Raw genomic sequence first — 20,309 nt, 5'->3', positions numbered from 1 at the left:
ATCCAGGACCTCTTCATTTAGCTGTGAGAGCATGGTCCCAACACCATGATTAAAGGCGTCTGTCTGGACAATAACTTCCTAGGAGAAGTCAGGAGCCTTGAGTGCGGCAGGCATGCACATGGCTTCTTCAGGGCATCTAAGACTTTCAGGCATGCCTCTATCAAGATAACCTGTTGAGGTTGCTTCCTGGAAGTCAACTCTGTCAAGGGGGCCACAATGGTACCATACCGCTTAACAAATCATCCGTAGTACCTATTGAGGTCTAAAAAGACTCTCACCTTTATCTAGGTCTTGGGTCTTGAGGGGATTCTCAAGCCAAAATTGTCTCAATCTTGGCCTGGAGGGGCTGCACCTTGACACACCAACTTGGTGACCCAAGTAGACTACATGCCTCTGGCCTATCTGGCACTTACTGCCCTTGATAGTCAGGCCGGCCCTCTGATGCACTTCTTTGAGGTGGTAATGGTGGTCCTCCCAGGTGGAACTGAAGACCGCAATGTTGTATAAGTAGGCATCACTGAAGTTCTCCAACCCAGCCAAGAGAGGAGTGGTGGCTGGAAAATCTGGAGGCTTAGAATGGAAGGACGATTTTCGGGACGACTCCAGATGTTGTAATAGAATCATATGCCAGATTGCAGGGATGGGGAGCGAGATGTGGTTATCTGGCAACTGCAGAGAAATGGACAGGTCAGGAGAAGGAAATGCACATCAACTATTTGGAGTTGATGGAGGTACTCTTTGCGGTAAAGAGCTTTGTAAAAGATCAGACTAATGGACAACATTTCGGCAGTGAGATATGTAAACAAACTAGGGGTACCTTGTTCAAAGGCTCTAGCAGATCTGGTGAAATAATTTTGGAATTATTTTCTGAGCATAAACCTCATGAATCTAGCTCAGTATCTTCCTGGGGTACACAATCCAGTTGCAGACTGGAATTCGAGACAATTGATGGATGTCAACGATTGGAGGTTGAACAGGGAATGGTGTGTTGCTTTAGACAGGAGATAGGGTCTACTGGCAATAGACTTGTTTGCAAACAGAGTGAATGCCCAGATTTGCAGGTGTTTCAGTTGGAGACCGGATGCAGCAGCTAAAGCAGTAGATGCATTTCTGCAGGAGTGGGGAATGTGTCGGTGTTATACATTTTCCCCCTTTGCGTTAATTCAAAGGGTGCTTCTGAAAATAAGGAAGTAGAGGGGCGAATTAGTGCTAATAACTCCTTTCTGAACTTCACAAGTTTGGTTTCCAGACATTCTGGAAATGCTGATTGCCAACACAGTACTTCTTCCAGTCATTCCAGAGTGTCTGACGAACCCGTTGGCAGAATTTCATGAGTTGGTTCTTCAAGGTCATTTAAGTTTGATGGCTTGGTTGATTTCGGGAGAGCCTGGCAAGTGTTGGGCTTATCATTGAAAGCTTCGAGACTCATTAAAGAGTTTTGGGCACCGGAGACTTCAAAAACATACATGTTGGCCTGGAAAAGATGATTTTGTTGGTGTTCTGTGGTAGAGGTTGTGAATTGTTCCTTAAAGTGACGTCTTACAGTGCTGTTAACATTGCTAGGTCTGCCATTTCCGCTGGCCATGATTTAATAGACAGTTTGCCAGTAGGTCAACATGATGTGATCAAGAGATTGTTAAGAAGTGTACTCTTAAAGGCAACGCCAGGTGCGAAATACTCTTCACTTTGGGATGTTGATCAAGCCCTTAAGAAGTTGCTGTCTTGGAGCGAAAATTCAATTTTGAATATGAGCGATCTGTCAGTGAAATTTGTTATGCTGTTATGTCTGGTGTCTTTTAGAAGAGTTTCTGATGTTAGAGCTCTGGAAATTTCAGGTTGAACCTTTATACCAGAAAGGGTTTGTTTCTGTATGTCTAAAATAACCAAAACTATGTCTCAAACTATTTTTTAAGTTGGAAGCTGTGTGTGGTTAGATGTTTAAGTGAGTATGAGAGAAGAACGGAAGCTTCAAAATGCAGTGCGGATTCTCAATTGATAATCTCTGGCAGCTCCCCGCATAAAGCGGTATCTTCGCCTACCTTGGCTTAATGGGGCAGGGAGGTCATGAGAAAAGCAGGGATTGATGTATCTAAATTTGGAGCGCATTTCGCTAGGGGGGCTATGGCTTCAAAGGCCCTCCTTTTGGGGTTTGGTTTGCATGGTATTTTAGCTGCAGCAGATTGGTCATCAGATTCCGTATTTTAGAAATTCTATTTTAAACCTGTGGATTCTGCTGTTAGGTATAATATGGCAAGGCTTTAAACATGCATAACATTGGCCTCCGTGCCTTGCCATAAAATTCAGATTTTCCACAGTTAGGATGGGTAGAAAATCATGATTTTATTAAAAACACAGAGGCTGATATTATCCCTCCCTGTTTTATTCCCACCCATTAATTATTTGTCTGTGATTCTTTTCAGGTGGAGACTTCAAGAAGTAGATGGCAGATATGGATTTTGGACTTTATACGTTTGACCATTTATGGATTCTTCTGTTAATTACTTTACATTCACGATTTAGTGTGGTGGAAAGTTTGCAGCAAAAAAGAAGGAAGATGGCTGCCTCACACAGGATGAAATAGACTTTAGAATGTTAGTTTACTATTCTAAGTTCTTTTTAATTATTTTGTAATTTGCTACAGTGAGTTAGCAATTAAAGAAATATGCATAATATCAGCCTGCGTGTCTTTAATAAAATCATAATTTTCTACCCATCGTAACTGTGGAAAATCTGAATTATCCTGCTCCATTTTTAACTCCCCTCCCTCCTGTCCTCCAGTGCTTCTGGGGACAGGCCTCTTTATGAAAGACTGCTCCCTGCCGGGGTGAAATCACCAATTGTAGAAGGATGTTGCCCCCCCTTCTCCACAGGCAGCAGTCCAAGGCACTCTCTTGGGACCTGGTGCAGATGCGGATATAGAACTTCCATTTAGATACATGATTTTAAGGAAAAACAAAATGTCAATCAGGGAGAATGTGACAAATCTAAATGTTAATCAGAGAGGGCAGACAAAAAGAAGACGAAAAACTTCCAATCAGGAGGAATCAACTCGAATTGGTCTTTTATGTGGAAGGCAGTGTACACCAAATTGCTGTAAGGTACTGCACAAATACAAGTCCCATACTCACCGCTGATCATCAATGTTAGAAATTGGGTTTCTGGTTGGCAGAGGTATGTAACCTGTCCAAGCAGGAACCACAATTCTAGACAGGGTAAGTCAGATAACACCCTAAATTAACCTGTTCGCACCCCCTGGTAGCTTGGCACAGAGCAGTCATGCTTTTATCTTAAGAGGCAATGTGTAAAGTATTTGAGCTTTAATGCAATAAAGCAGACAACAAAACCACACAAAGGTAATCCATGCTAGGTTATAAACAGAGAGCTTAATGTATCGAACAAAAGAAGACCAAAATGACAAAAATACAATAAGTAGAACTGGAGTTATAAATATTTAAGAATATCTTGAAATGTACTGCTTTGAGTCATAAAGCGCCAACCGGTGGTATATGATTGTGCTGCACCAGGTCAATTCTGAAAAGTCAAGATGACAATGATAGAGCATAGGTCGGATACAGGACCCACGCATAGTCCACTTCAAACAGTACCTTCACAGAGAAAGAGTTTATGTTGAGGAGCAAGGTGTGAGGAGCAGTTGGAGATAACGTGTCAGCCTAGATCTAAAGCATTGTAGGTGATGTGTCGGTCCCAATTTCACAGTATGGTGATGCGTCACATAAAACCCCTAACAATGAAGGTAATGAACTGTGGTCAAGCCGAGCTTCGGCAGAGTGGCATCCTCGAAGTGGTGATGCCAGAGACTGCATTAGTTCCACAGGTGGCACTACATCGATTCTTGCCGAAACAGCTTGAAAATCAATCTCCAAGAGCCCAGCACTGGATTGGCACCATTTGACAGAGAAGGGCTCACAGTTAACCAGAGGTGGTAGCAGGTTTGAAGGAAGTATTTGATGTCACTGAGACTTCATAACAGGAGGCAGGCCAGCAAGCTCTTGGAGTGAGTTGGTTCTCGGGATATAGGGATTCATGAGCAGGAGCCCAGCAGATCCAGCAGAGTCACAGTCCTTTCAGCAGCACAGCAGTCGTTCATCTTGGCAGAGTGTCTTCAGGTCCAGGTTTAGGTTAGTGGTGTCAGGGAAACAGTACTTTGTACCTAATTGTGCCTTTGAAGTGGAAGAGACTTCACATGGAGGCCTTTTAAGTGCATAAGGCCTCTGCCCTTCCTGCCCTGGCACCAGACTCACTACAGGGGCTTAGCATCTCTTTGTATGGGGACAGGCTAAACCCTATTCAGTGCAAGTCACAGCTCCTCCCTCCAATCCTGCCCTGGAAGACCCATCAGCCTGTTGATGTACCATCAGGAAGTGAATGGCCCATCAGGCACACCTCAGCTCCTTTTATGTGTGACTGTCTAGAGGGAATGCAGAAAGCACAGTTGTCACCCACCTCTGACATGTATTCAGAGACAGGCAGAGGCACAGATGATTCAAGTAAGAACATGCCAACTTTCTAAAAGTGGCATTTTCAGACTTACAGTTTAAAATCTGACTTTACCATATGTAGTGATTTTAACTTGTGTATCCATAGAAACTAAACTCAAAATATTCATCTTACCTCAATTGCGAATTACACTTATAAGATGCAATAAGGTCATATCAATGTTAAACTATGGAAAAGATAGGCCTTGCAGTAGCGAAAAACTAATTTGAGAGTTTTTCACTTCCAGAACATGTAAAACCTAAAAGTATGTGTCCAAATTTTTAACTACACTGCACCCTGCCTTTTAGGCAGTCCAGGGCCTCACTTACGGATGATTTATAAGCATTAAAAAGAAAGGTGTGGACCTGGCAAGAGGATTAACTTGCCAAGCCGAAATGGTAGTTTGAAAATCCATTTACAGGCTCCACAGTGGCAAGGCTACTTAAGTGGGTGGAACAATCAGTGCTGCAGGCCCTATTGTAGCATTTAAGTTACAGACCTGGGCACACATAGTACACTTTAGTAGGGACTTATAGGTAAATTAAATATGCCAATTGTGGATATGCCACTGTTAACATGCTGTAGGAAAATAACACATGCACTTTAGCACTGATCAGCAGTGCTAAAGTGCCCAGAATCCTAAATCCAGCAAAAATCAAGTCAGCAAAACAGGAGGACAGAAAGCTAAAAAGTCATGAGAAGCCATGCCAAGGATGCCAGGTCTAGAAGTTCCGAAGAGATGCCCCATTTTTCTGGATGCAGGGGATGCATCGATCTCTCCCACACTGCTGTGGCAGTGATATGCGGCTCCGAATGTCGCTTTGAAGTGGGGGTGACTGTAAGAGGGGTCTTTGGAGTGCACAGAAGCCCTTTCTTCCTAGCCCTGGCTCCAGACTAGTTGTAGGGGGAAATCAGCACTGTGTGTGGGAACAGGACCCTGGCCATTCAAAGTGTCAAGCCCTCATTTCCTTCCTGCCCAGGAAAAGCCATCAGAATGCAGATTAGTACTCAGACACCTTCCTGTATATGTGACTGTCTAGAGGTAAATGCACAAAGTGCCGTTGTCCCCCAACCCAGTTGTGTATTGGAGACATGCTGCAGGCACACAGGGCTGTGAGAACAGAGAAATATCCACTCTCTAAAAGTGGCATTTCTAAACTAGTACTGTTAAATCCAACTCACAGTAAAGAGGATTTGTCCTCACCATTCAAAAGATAAAAAACATGAAACAGCTACTCCTTTTTAATAAGGAATTACAGCTTAAAGGTGTATTAAGGAATTCCCAATGTTAACTGATCAAAGGAGTAGGCCTAACAGTAGTGATTTCACTACCATTACATGAAAAACGTAAAAGTACATGTCTAAATCCTTTTACTTACACAGCACGCTGCCCTCTGGGAAACCTAGGGCCTACCTTAGGGGTGAATTATGTGATATAAAAAGAGGCTTAGCAAGGGGTTTAAATTGTCAAGTCAAATCATCAGTTAAACTGTACACAAGGCTCTGTAGTGGGAGACCTAATACATGTTCAAAAGGCAACGTGTGTGGATGGCAGAATCAGTGCTGCAGGCTCACTAGTAGCATTTCATTTACAGGCCCTGGGCATATGGTATACCACTTTACAAGGGAGTTACAAGTAAATTAAATATGTAAATTGGTTATACACCAATGTTACCATGTTTAGAGAAGACAATACATGCCCTTTAGCACTGGTCAGCAGTGGTAAAGGGCTCAGAGTCCTGTAGCCAAAAAAAACAAGGACAGAAATAGAGGAGTTGGGGTTACCCTTCAGAGAGGTCCATTTTGCAACAGACCATCTTTCTATTCAGTAAATCATTACTTGAACCCACAAACATAATTAGTAACTTATTTATCCTTTGATCAGTTGTTCGTGTTCATTTGACAGAGACAGGAGCTTTACTTACCAATGTGAAAGTAGGATTGGACTTTCAGATTCTCATGTTACATCCAGTTACATTCGCTATTGAGGTGTGTAGTCAATGGGGACTTCTGTTGTGAGGCTTATCTGCCTTTACGCTGTGATATATCTTGTTCAGTAGTTGCACATTTTAGAACATTCCTTGACTATGAGTATAGGGGACAGAGTGGATAGCATTTACTGCCTTCATATCCTCTTCTTTATGTGAGAAACAAGGCATCATGCATGCCCTAATATAATGGCAATCTTCACAGAGACAGCAAACAGATATGGGGTTCTCTTGAGAAGATACAACTCTAAATACTGATCCAAAATAATTTCCTTAACATATTTGGTTCAATCGCAATGTTTCTGTTGTTATGTTCAAAGTCTTACATGCATTTAGCACATTGTTCCAATTATTATCAATGACAATGTAATTTAAAGTTCCATGCATTGCTATCTGTTACATTTAAATGTCATGCAGTGGCATGTGAAATAATATACAAGATTAGGAGTCATTCCACATGCTAAGATTAATTTGAAGGAACCAAACCTGTTACTTAGATGAAATACAAATCATTTTTAAATGAAATAACAAATAAAGAGCTACCTTATACAATGACTTCAGGATATTGCAATAGGAAAATCCAATGATAGTTATTGGTATGATGAAACATGTTGTGAAGTAGGCAATTATATAGCTGTAGTTGCTCCATGATCTTTTCTCCCATGCGACAGAACATGATGTTTTCACTCCTTCTGGTGCATAGGAGCTCCACCCAAAGAGCGGTGCCACAGCCCAAATGAGGCAGAAAAGCCAGATGAATGTCAAACCAAAGAAACCTCTCTTGTGGCTCAGCTTCAGAGCGCCACCAGGCTGGCATACCACGTTGTATCGTTCGTAGGCCAAGATAGTGAGTGACCACAAGGAAACTATGCCTGTAAAGTGAAAAGAGAAATCTAAGAGTTTGCACATGCAGTCTTCAATGAATAATGTAACTGTTTGATTTATAGGTCAGTGAGTAGCATGAAACTAAAATTTAATTCCACTAATAAGGTATTGTACAATAATTTAGTAGTGATATTTGAATATTTTGCTCTACCTAGATCAATGCACACCTTTGTCTAGAAAAGCTGGTGCTATATAATCTAAGTTACAAAAATAGAAACATTTGGGGAGATTTACTAAGATGTTTGCATCACAAAAGTGACGCAAAACGGTGCAAAATCTTTTTTTCTTAACTTACTTTCCAGCGCTAAACTTGTTTCGCGTTACTTTGAGCAGTGGGGGAATGCCAAGGGTGATTCATGGGCATTCCTGTGCTACCACCCAAGATTTCTCATGCTAAACCCAATTTACTAAAAACAGTAGATTGAGTTTAGCGTGAGAAAACTGCGCCCTTTTTAACTAGGCGCAAGGAAGGAGAAATGCTTTCATTTCTCCTTTTTCCGACTTTGCAATCTCCCCCAGTGTTGTTAAAAATTTGCTTATATACTCCTCCTTCAGATTTCACCAAATGTTTCCAGTGGAGTTTGTTTTAAGAAATTGCCACCTTTCCATTCTGGGGCCCCATCAGTTTTACTAGATTGCAAAACCAGTCCTTAAATAAGGTGACAATTTTTCCACAAATATTGCTTAATTTGGTTACCATGCATGCCATCAATAAATTAATCTATACCTTTCCCTATGAAAATAAACAATTTGACACCTTTTATATGCCATCTGCAGTCTGAACTATACATATATATAATCGTGGTCATTTAATAATGCAACTCACACTTTTATAGTATACCTATCTAAAAAAGGCTTAGTAGACATCTACTACCTTTAACTCAATAATCGCATTCTGGTAGATCTAGGAAAACAAGGTGGTTTTTAGGAGCAAATCAGAATTAGGGTCCCCATTATGATGGCGAAGAGACTTTGTCCAGCCGCCACTGTAACGGAAAACCGGACCGTACGCCAGAGGTGAGGCGGTTACACGGGGCAAATCAGGACGAGTACCCTCCAACTGCAGCCACCGACCCCACCCTCCAGGAGCCCGTAACGGGCCCCCAAAGCCATTTACCATATGCCTTACTATCGCAGAGTCTCTTAATGGAAAGGCATATGCAACGCATAAATAATAATATGGATGGCGGTGTCTGAAAGGCACAGCCACCATATTGTGGTCCTTTTCTGCCCGGCCGGCAATCCGATCAGCAGAAAAGCGGCGGACAGACTTTCGTCTGCCGCAGTACTTACTGCCATGCTAATTTGCATGGCAGTGGGTAAATGGGCTTGAGATGGCGGGCGGATTGCCACCGCTGCATGTGGATCACGACTGCCCGGTGGTGGCAATCCGCTCACCATCGTAATGACCCCCTAAGTTAGTGGGAGTTCAAGCCTAATTCAAAATGGCAGGGTACTTTGATTAAAGAAGAACCTATTGCCTATATTAGCTAATCAATGGGCAAATGAGTGAAGCAAGACATTACCAGATAATCTGAATTTGAAACTGATTTTACACTTCTATTTAAGGCCTATGATCGGATGATGGGACCCAGGATTATTTATACGGTATTCAGAAAAAAATATTGAGTTTAAAATATCGTCCTACAGAAATATTGAGTTTAAATATTGTGACATGGAAATATTGTCAGCAAGAATGTCAATGTCAAGTATATCTATTTGAAGGTAAGTAATGTTGATTTTTAAACTACCAAAATTATTAATATCGTTTGCAAAAATATAGTTGTTTAAAGTATCGTTTTTAATTATTGTTATGTATTTTATTATATTCTTTAAATGTTAATGATGTTAATTTTTTGGTTAATTATTGTTTATGATATTTTATATATTTGTTAAACTGTGGTTTTAGGGGAAAGGGTGGGGATTAATGTTTTTTATTAATAATTTGCAAAGTAACATTAATGAAATAACAATGTATTATTTTAATTGTCTAATTTGTTTTTAGGTGAAGGTTGTGGGGTTATAGGGTAAAGGGTGGGAAGTGATGTGTTTTTAATTCATGAATAATTAGTTAATTAACATTACTTAATTAATAATTAATGATGTCAATTGTGCATTTTTTAGCTACAGTTTGTGGGGTTATTTAGGAAAAGGGTGGGAAGTGATTTATTTTTAAACAATTTATAATTAATATTATTACTTAATTGATAATTGTGTGAATTTTCTAATTTAATTATTTTTAGGTGCAGGTTGTGGGGCTTATTGTACTAAAGGGTAGGGTATAATTATTTTAATTAATTGATATTTAGTTGTTAATTAGTATTAATTAAAAAAATTGATAATTATGTTAAATGCTTATTTAATTTTTTCTAGGTAAAGGTTGTGAGATCTATAGGGGTAAAGGATAAAATGTAAATCCCTTTGAACTAATTACCAATTATTAAAATTAATATTAATTATTAATTTGATATTTAATTATATTAATTGTGTAAATATTAATCTGTAACTGTTATGTGTGTTGTGTGAGTTTAGTAGGTTTATTGTGGGAAGTACATTAACTGTAATGAATTAATAATTAATATGTATTTAATCATAATTAGCTTGGTGATAAATATTTATACTAACTGTGTAAACAATTTTTTTTAAAGTTACATTTTATGTGCAGGGTGTGAGTCTTGTGAGGTTATAGGTTGGGAAGTTTCTAAATTATGAATATGTAATATACATTTTTGGGTTAATTAATAACTAAAAAACTAATTATTATATGAAAAGTATTTCTGTATTTTATTTATAAAAACATTTGTAAATATTTGTGATTTATATTTAACATTGTAATGTTCTTCTTTTTTAACATTTTCGATATTAAATATTTTTCTATTTTTTCACAACATATTTATTTTTTGCATTATTTACTGTGTTTTAATGAATAACTTTGTTTTGTTCAAGATATTTTGTTAATTTTTTACGTTGCACAGACTGGAGTGGGGATAGTAAATTTTACTTCTCTGCAATCCAACTCTTTCACCACTGTTGTACTGGCTGGAGTTGGAATCACACATTTTACCCCTCCGCTATCCAACACTTCCCTACTGTGGTATTGACTGGAGTGGGAATAGTACATTTCACCTCTCTGCAATCCAACACTGTCCTACTGTTGTACTGATTGGAGTGGGAATAGTACATTTTAGCACCTCTGCCATCCAACACTTTCACTACTGTTGTGCTGACTGGAGTTGGAATAGTACATTTTACCCCTCCGCAATCCAACACTTTCCCTAATGTCATACTGACTGGAGTGGGAGTAGTAAATCTTACCCATCCGCTTTCCAACAATCTCTCGACTGTTGTACTGACTGGAGTGAGAATAGTACATTTTCTCTCCAAACTCCAATAGTTTGGTTACTGTTGAAATTGCTGGAATGGGTATAGTAAGTGCTACGTATCTGCAATCCAACACTTTCAATATTATTGTATTTACTGGAAGAAGATTTGTAAGTTTTAGCTAGTTTTATTATTTATGATTTGTTAACGTGGGAGTAGTACAGTTTATCTATATTTATTATAATAAGTTGTGTAGTTTTGTATAAATTGTAGTTATAATAGTATATGTATTAAATATTATATTTAATAATTCATTTTAAATTGCAATAATTTATATTGTTATGCTTTTGTTATTTAAAATTATATTTTTTATTAATTATGTTTTAATGTGTAACATAAATTGTTACTAAATTTTAAGATTTATAAGTGGTTAACTTTTTAAATTTAATTAGAATGGTTTGTTTTTTAAAGATTTAGGTGGCCCTTACAATGTTAGTCGGAAGTGCCTCTGCGGTCCCATCAAGGGCGGTGTGTCCAACCGCAGCATTATGACGCCCAAAAAGTCATTGCATACCAACCAACGCTGTTCCTCTGATTGCAAATTCCACCGACAAGACTTTCAGAAAAGTCAAATGAAGCCAATTGGAGCAAGTTCCGTCTCTGGAACTGCCCGCCCTATTACAATACGTATTTCTGATGCGCCCTCCCTACCTGTCCAGTCAGGACATGGTCTGAAAATGTCCTACTTGGAGCTACATTTTTCAAAAATAATGGTCCACACAGAGCAGGCTTGAATTCGGCAGGCACATAAAGGATTATTCATGATCTAAAACCTTTGGAAAGGAAGTCACACATCTCAAAACGAAGACAATTTCTCACATAGAAAATAAAGAGCCAGAGAACTCAGTTTTGTGGCACATGGGTCAATGTATGTAGCTGCACACGAGTTCCAAGACATTTCAACATCATATTCAATCTCTTCCTTTCATCTCATGATCATTTTTTGGGAACAAATTTGTATGGATGTAGATAATTTTTCATTAAGCAAACAATGCAGATTGGGGGGCTGTGCATACAAACATTCATCAATGAGTCAAGTATACCACAACAGGACCGTATGGTTCAATATTGATCAACTCCAAAAACTCTATAACCATAACAAGATAGCCGATCACAGTGAGATCCTGGGACTTTAGACGGTCAGCATCCCAGATAACTCGGAATCCAAACATGGGGGGTGAGACCATGGCCTCTATTACAACCATTGTAACATTTGCAATTTTTAGCATATGTGGATTCTAAGACCCACCCCGTACACCGTGATTGAAGGAGGAGATGTCAGGCAGCCAGTCTGCCTCACATGACAGAGCAGCAGCTTCATGAAGCCATGTCAGGACCACCTGTGATAGATCAATGACCATGTGTCCATGAGCCTGGGCCTTCAAAGTCCTTCACCCATCCAGTGTTTTTTCCTGGGTATCCTGTAAGGCATGTAATAAGTTGTCCTACAGGTTAGTAATTACAATCATATGAAGCCACACAACCTACTTCCTGCCCCGCATGGCTGCCTCAGCGCTACCCCATTTGAGAGTCACTGCACCCAAGGGTTGTAGTATTGGGAGTGCAGTGGCATCAAAATGGCCTTGCCTGCTCTGAACATTGCCAAATATATCATTCGATTTGATACCTTTTGAGCCCTCATCTGCCTGAATAACCCCTGCAGCATCCCCTCCAATTGAAGGATGTTGAAATAACCTGTCACTGCGGCAAGTACATCTGTGAATCTGGACCACAGGTTCACTGCATTCAGCCATGCCCAGAACATATGTATCAAATCCTAAATAGGTGCATGAAATCTTGGGCAGAGAGCAAAGGACACAAACTTTCTGTGTAGGGCCCCTGGTGTGAGACATGCCCTGTGCTGGATGTTGAATTGAATGCACTGGAGTCTGGCATTATGAGATATTTTACAAGGGTAGTGCATACTGCATTCCCACTCCTTGGGAATTAGGACTCATCCTATAACAGTGTCCCATAGCCGGCGAACGGACTACAGAGGGTCAGTCGTCGTGTGCACCAAGGCATTAATAAACAAGGTCCCCAGTGTCCAAGCTGCCCCCATGACGTGCAGGGCTGGGGTTAGTGGGTGATTCTCTGGTTCAGTGTCTGTGACCCTCCACAGGTGTCCCATCTCAGCTATTGGTGTTCCATGTACCAAGAAATGGCCCACAAGGTTGGGAGCATTACCATCTTGGATAGTTATATACATCCTTGGATTGTAATTGGGAGAGTGCTCCAAAAAGCCATCTGTGGATGTAAGGAGGATGTAGCCCTGACCAGATTTCCACAACAATCTGAAGCTCCGACATCACCCTCTGCTCTCCCGACTATAACCTCTTGTGGAGGATAGTCCGCACAGAACAGAAAAACACATGCTTGACCCAGGTAACACCCAAACGTGAAACACTATGGAAATCAACTAGTATCTCATAAATATCTGGGATTCCCCTGCGGATATACTGAATATAGAGCAGTAAGAATTTTGCAGAAACGCGGTCCGTGAAATCGCACGAAATGGCAAAAAAATCCACGAGTTGGCTGGAAAATCCGCGAACTCGTGGATTTGCACAAATATGTGACCACATGTGTCTGTAACTTTGCCACCGCGCCGAAAGGCGCCAAGGTCCCGCGAGTAAGTTGTCCATCACAGTGGGGGAAAGGGGGGGAAGACGTTGCATACCCTAGTATGTGTGGGGCAGGGCCAAATGGGTGGGGCTTCCATACGAGTTCACATGCCTCTTAAAGGGCAGAGCAGCAGATGAGAAGAAAGCAGTCTCCTGGTCACAGGAAGTAGACACGGATTGCGCTCGAGAAACTGGTGGATGCACAGACCTCCATCAAGGATTACATCTAATTGTAGGCGGTAAATATGGGGAGGAAGCACACCTGCCTAGCCTAGACCATGCTCACTAGTTGTTTGGGATGATTATAATGCGTAACTGAATTTGAGCTTAGTTGTAACTATTCTCTGACCCTGCCTCAGGCACCCAGCTGTTTAGGGTCAGGACAGGGTCAGAGAATAGTTGCAAGTAAGCAACTTCAACTCTGGCAGCTTGCCGGCGCCACCATTTGTAATTGTTCTCTGACCCTGCCTCGGGCACCCGGCTGTTTAGGGTCAGGACAGGGTCAGAGAATAGTTGCAACACATCCTGACAGATTGTAAATCCGCCCGCGAGCGGATTTGCGGATTTTCCGGCAATTTTGCGAGATTCCCGGACCGCAAAATTGATGAAAATCCGCAAATTCCACGAGCAGAACGGATTTTGCACCCATATTTAGTCGTCTGCAACAATGAATACTATAGGTACCTCATCGCCCAGTGGAACTCCCTATGCATACCACCCCTGATAAAGTTGCTGGGCTTGTGGCTCCATTGCCAGTGCTAAGGGCATTGGGGAAAGGGGTCAGCCCTGATGAGTGCCCCTGCTCACTGTAAAAGAGGGTGATATGCTTTTTCAAAACCTGGCTTGGGCAGTTTGCTTTGTAGAAATAAGCCATATGTCTTGTTGCAGCTGCCCCTCAATGCCCAGTTTTGACAGAGTGGTAAACAGGTATTCTCAATCAACAGAATGCCTTCTCTAAGTTCAGCACTAGACGGGCTACATAGGGCCACCTCCCCGGGCCAGCTCCAGCCCTCTATATTAAGTGTGGTGTATCCATCAAGGATAAAAACATTTTGGATACTATGCACTAGATGCAGCATGTGTACCAGCAGGCGGAGAGCCACTACCTTACTAATGTTTTTCTAATCCATACCTAGCATGGACAATGGATGGTAGGACATCAGTTCCTTGTGCTCATTGCTGGGTTTTACTAGTGATCCCTACAAGGACTCTCACATGGATTGCGGTTGTCTCCACTCATTCAAGGTGGCCCGATGGGGCTACAGTAACCTGGGGGCAAGTAAAGGCTTATAGGCCTTGGAGAGATTGGACAGGAGTCCACCAAGGAGTTTTAAACTTGACAGCGCTCATAATCACTCTGCCTATCTACTGTTCCAGCCAACGGGGTGTTAATCTCTGCACGTGCTGCAGGATAATGTACAGGCAGATTCCAGCCAGTCGGGAACTTTAAAAAATCTACCTGGCTAGACTGTGGGGTATCGTACAGGCCAAAACAATACACCCTGAGGGCTTCATGGATGGCTGCCTACTAGTGTGCATCTGGTTTAGGTGATCTCTAATCACCGTAATGTTCTGGGATGTGTTAGCATTATGCTGTGGAGGTTTGTTATTTTTTTTTATAAATCCTTTCATTAATAACTGTGATGTTACATTCACATTAACAATCAAGTGGGATGGAGTCCCGTTTGAGGTTTACAAAATTTACAGAGATCAATTAAACATTTAAATACTTAAGAATTTGAATTATATTCTTTATGGTGTACATGGAACAGTAGGAGACGGGATAATTGACGCGACACAGATGTTACCCCGATATTCATTCCGTTTGCCCCATACCTGTGCCCATTTTTTGGGGCAGCCTCTTGTAATATAAACAGTTTTTTCTTGCATCATGCAGCAGTCCATGTCTGTCTTGCACACTGCCACTGTAGGAGCTGCACTAACTCCCCACAGTCTGGCCACGTTCCGTTTAGCCACCATCAGGCCCAGTGTCACCCATATTTTATCCTTGCTATTCATGTCTGTAGGTTCCTAGATATTTAGTAGACTTCTCTTGGCATCAATATCTATGTGTACCCCAAAGACTTACCTGAAGCATCAATGGATTTCCGCCCATAATTTCTGAACGTGTACACATTCCCACAATATATGTATAAATACCTTCCTGGCCGCATCGTCTTCTACACTCCAAATCATCTGTTCTGCCCATCTTAGCCAGTGTTGACCCCGTGACAAACACTCTATGAAGGATCTTATTTTGCCCCAGTCACAAGTAAGCGGAGATCGCGACTTCCTTAGGGGAGGCCAACGCTTCTTGCCACTCATCCTCATCCAGTTCCAAAATATCTACCTCCAAGTGCCTTCGGAGCATTACAAGGGGTTACGGGGCATTATTGATCACTTTTTTTATATGTTAGGGACACCGCCTTTGTTTGCATGTATCTGTCAATGAGTCTATCCACCAAGGGAGAGGCCTCAGGGAGAGAATCTCCCTTCGGTATCTGTGATGTAAGTACTTGCCTCACCTGCAGATATCAGAAGTGTTCTGTGTCAGCTATCTCATGTTCCTGTTGGAGAGTGGCAAATGGTATGACTCCTCCCCCTTCCCATAAGTCGCCTACCCTTGGGATTCTGATCATATCCCATTTGTCGAATCCCTTTGATTTCCTCAGGGTGCCCAGCTGTTCGGAATCCCACAGGGGAGTGGCCTGCGTAAGTTTCAGACCCCAGCCCATACTTACGGTGGTGGAGTGCCACACTTGCATCTGTCTAGTCAGCCAAGGCAGGGAAAATTTGGTGGGTTTAGAGTACAGAGCCATATTAAAATTACCACCAGGTAGTAGCCATTTATCCATCCTATAGCCCGGGTCATCCCAATGTCGGTTTGTGCAGGAATTGATAGCCACCAGGGAGCCCAATTCCCCGTCACACCAACTCTTGACTCGTTTTGAGAAGGATATGCTGGGATGTCTATCCCAGAGCAGTTCTCTCCAGACGTTTTCCACTTCTTTAAAGTATTTTGCCGGAACTGGGTTCGGAAAGTTTTGGAGGGCATAGATGAAGCATGGTAATGACATCATTTTGAATAACGCCGCTCTACCCAATAATGATAATGGAAGAGTTTTCCAGTTTGCCACATCACGCTTCAATCTCTGCAGAGGGGAGAGTAGGTTATGCTTGTAACTAGTACTAGGGTTTGCTGTTATTTAGACCCCAAGGTATCGCTTCCTGTATGGGGCAGTCCCTAGTTAGGGAAGGAGGCTTTTCATGGAGGAATTTACTCTAATTAATGATGTATCCAGAATATTTGCCAACATTTGTGAATATGTTGAGAACTCTGTGGAGTGATGTTTTGGGGGATGCCAGATATAGCAGACTATCATCTGCATAAAAGGAGATGTGGTCCTCCCAACTGTCTGCCCATTTCAGGCCCAGAATAGCGGGGTCCCTGCAGATGCATGCTGCCAGGGTTTCCAGAGTCAGCGTGAAGAGCAAAGGGGCCAGTTGGCACCCCTGTCTAGTCCCACGTCCAAGTGCAAAGACCTTCATTTTTTAATTATTGACTACTATCTGTGCCAGGGGTTCTGTGTAGAGTAGCCATACCAATTATTGTAGTTAGACCCGAATCCCATCTTAATCAATACTGCAAAGAGATATGGCCATTCAATGGTGTTGAAGGCCATTGTGACATCCAATGATGCCACAAGTGAATCTTCTTTTATAGATCCCTGACTCCCCAACACTCGGTGCAGCCTCCTCAAATTAAGTGCTGTATTTCTATGAGGCATAAAGCCCAACTGGTCCGGGTGTCCCAGTTTGTTGATCCCCCGGACCAAATGACCAGCAAGCAGTTTGGCCAGTACCTTGGGTTCGACATTCATTAATGAGATAGGTCAATATGAAGCACACTTGTTTCTGGGTTTACCCGCTTTATGCATGATAATCAACGTGGCCACCCTTTGATCTCGGGCATCATACCCAAATCACAACTCTCCTTGAACATGCCTAGTAGGTATGGTTTCAGCTCGTAGAGCTCAATTGGCAGCCCAGTAGGGCCGATTGCCTTTCCTGATTGAAAGCTTCTTTATCGTTAGTGAGGGCACCTTCTAGCAGTTTCCTATCCTCAATCGCTAATATTGGGAGTGTTATGTCCACGAGCAGAGCATCAGAGTCTGCTTCTTGAAAGGAAGTGGTTGTTTGGTAAATAAATTGGTAATAATTGGCAAATTAATTGGCTATCTCTTGCGGGTCTACTATTGTTGTTCCCGACTCTGTCATTAGTTAAGGTACCCGGTGGTTTGCAAGTTCTTTCTTGTCCAACCAGGCCAAAAACTTCCCAGCCTTGTCCCCCAGGTCATACAATTTACCTGCTTTGTCCCTGCTCAGAGTTTTGGCCATATCCGTAGCAACAGCTGTGTATTCCTATCTCTTAAGTGTTAGTGAGTGGAGTATGTTCTGCTGTAGTGGTCCTGTTGCTTCTCCCTCAATAAGAAGGATTTCTTCCTCGAGTCTGACTAATTCTTTGGCCTTTTCTTTACGTACCCCGGTGATCAGGGAAATTGCCTGTCCCCTTACCACTGTTTTAAAGGCTTCCCAAAGCATGTGGATTTAGGCTACAATTCTTTGTTTTCCAGAAAATAATGTTCAATTGCTGCTGGCAGTTTATCCCTGATGACTTTATTTTTAAGATACCAGGGGTTAATTGGTGCTATCCTGCCCAACCGTTTCTTGCCCAGGGCCACCCTAGCCCATAGTGGCGAATGGTTTGATATGCCGTGGGCCAGGTGTTTGACTTTCCGAATATTACCTACATGGGCTGCTGGAGTGAGAAGGTAATCTATGCATGATAAACTATTATGCGCCCCTGAGTGAAAGGTATATTGAAGGCTTTCATGGTGGTACACCCTACATGTATCGACCAACCCCATGGCGTCTATAAAGTCGGGAAGCCATCTTTGTGAAGAGCTTATGTTATGGAGAGGGCACCGGTCCAGTGACTCGGGCATGACTGAGTTAAAGTCACCACTAACCACCAGGCTGCCCTCAGGGAAGGACAATATTAATTTACCTAAATCTCTGAACGTCAGTCCCTGCAATCCTGGAGGGACATTGTTGGACCTGGGGTCCACATAGTCCACATAGGGTAGCCTGGCACAGAGTGGAAAGGTCTAACCTAAAGGCAACAGTGTTAAGCTTGCATCACACCCTTAAAGTAACTCAGTGTCCATCCACATGAAAAGAAAGACACTACACCAATTTAGAAAAATACGAGCTGTTTTAGAAAACTCTCTGATTTCTTTTTAGCAGTATTCAATTCCAGCACATTCAATAGTTTTGCATTCTGTTATTAGCATTTGCAAATTCCGCATAACAATATTCGCACTTCTCCTTTCAGCAGTAGTTTCACAGTTTAGCAGAGAAAAATTACCACCATAACGTTTTGCTTAATGAGGAAGCTAACATGTACTTTACCCTTGGAAACTCAGGGTCAACCAAATTTAAAAGTTACAGCTGGTCAGCAAAGTTCTCCATACCGGCATGATTGTGAAATGACTCAAGCAACTGTATTCAAAAGAAAAACAGGCAGGTTACTTTTGCATTCCCCATATCCAAGTAAATTTGCTTCACTCCTGTAGAGGCTGGTTCAGATGCTAACAGTATAATCCTATACTTTCAGCAACCTACACTACTGATGTCTGAACAGATTTCAGGGACTGTCTCCCCCACCCAGAAGCTGGAATATACTGTCCAGTTCTTAGGGATTATTGTTGGTGATGCAGTTCGACTACGTTTCACTGCCTCAGGTCTGTGTCCTTGCCAAGGCCCTCCCAGCTCTTCCTCAACTCAGGCCATGTCTCGATTGTCTCCTCGGTCACCGGCCTCCCAGAGTTGGACCCAGCTTACTTTGTTTCTGTTGACGTAACAGCCGAGCTTCGTGCAGCGCTCAATCTGGGTTCCTGAACAGGGGTAGGTTCTGCCGTTTATCTGACTGACTTGCCTTCCGTTCCTCGTGTACCAGGATTCAGGATTTCCTCATACTGTGGGCTGCTTGCGGCGTCTGTCATCACTTCCGTGATTCTTCTCACGCTGGCTCCACCCACAGCAGGCCCCGCCTTTACCCAGCCTCTTCCAGCATCGGACGACCTTCTTCGAGGACGCGGCTGGCTTCCCACGTATCGGCTCTGCCTTCGCCCGGCCTCCTCCCACGTTGTAATGCCTACCTCGGCGTCACTTCAGTTCTGCCACCAGCGGTCAGATGTCTCCGCTGTCCTCCGCTTGCGCCGGTCGCTACAGCACCTGCTGTGGGATTCTCCAGCTTCCGCCGCTCGTCAGCTGGGCTTGCCTGGCTTTCCCCTCAGCCTCTCCGGAGGAAGTATTACAGCTGACGCCGGGGGAACCTCGCTCGGCGCTCTGGGGCCTCTCCCACAGTGAGTGTCTCTTTGGTCACGGATGCTTCTGCTCTTTGCTTCCCCAGGCCAGCTTTACACAGCACACTGGAGTTAGCCTAGGAGCACTTGACGAATGCAGGGAGCCAGAAGTAATTCCGCAATGGAAGGGCTGGGTCAAGAAATAGGGGGACACGTCATTTAAGGAGGCAGCCGACCCAGAGGACGTCTTCCCTCACTCAGTGCGCCTCTCTCCCCACAATTTCGCCTCACTCCTTCCTCGACCAGGTTCCAAAACCAACTCTCTGGTCACTCTGAAATGGCTGCCCTGATACTGGCCTTATATAGGCTAGCCTCAGGCTACTAGAACCAGCTGGAAGGTTCTAGAGTGTCCCTATGTTATCGTATGGGACCATTTTTCTGAGGTGAACAGTTCTGGCAGTTACAAACTAGATTTTCATGATACAAGAGGGGCATCTAGGCCTAAGAGGATTCTAGAGGGACAAGGAGGCTCCTAACCCCTTGGACAACACCAAAGTGTAGTGGAC

The 20,309-nt window shown here is 42.7% G+C and overlaps 1 protein-coding gene across 1 annotated transcript in view; it reads right to left on the bottom strand.

Moving 5' to 3' along the window:
• The window catches only part of LOC147751388 (opsin-VA-like), a 248,044-nt gene that overhangs the window by 179,657 nt on the left and 48,078 nt on the right, over positions 1-20,309 (bottom strand). The window contains exon 2 of the mRNA XM_086938392.1: positions 7,029-7,357. Coding sequence (XP_086794518.1) covers positions 7,029-7,357 — 329 coding nt within the window. The remainder of the gene's footprint in view (positions 1-7,028; positions 7,358-20,309) is intronic.

Source organism: Lissotriton vulgaris, chromosome 1_1 (genome assembly GCF_964263255.1).
Source record: "Lissotriton vulgaris chromosome 1_1, aLisVul1.2, whole genome shotgun sequence".
In the NCBI taxonomy this organism is placed as follows: Eukaryota; Metazoa; Chordata; class Amphibia; order Caudata; family Salamandridae; genus Lissotriton; species Lissotriton vulgaris.
The sequence above is the reverse complement of the archived record's forward strand: the minus strand, read 5'-3'. Positions and strand labels throughout refer to the sequence as shown.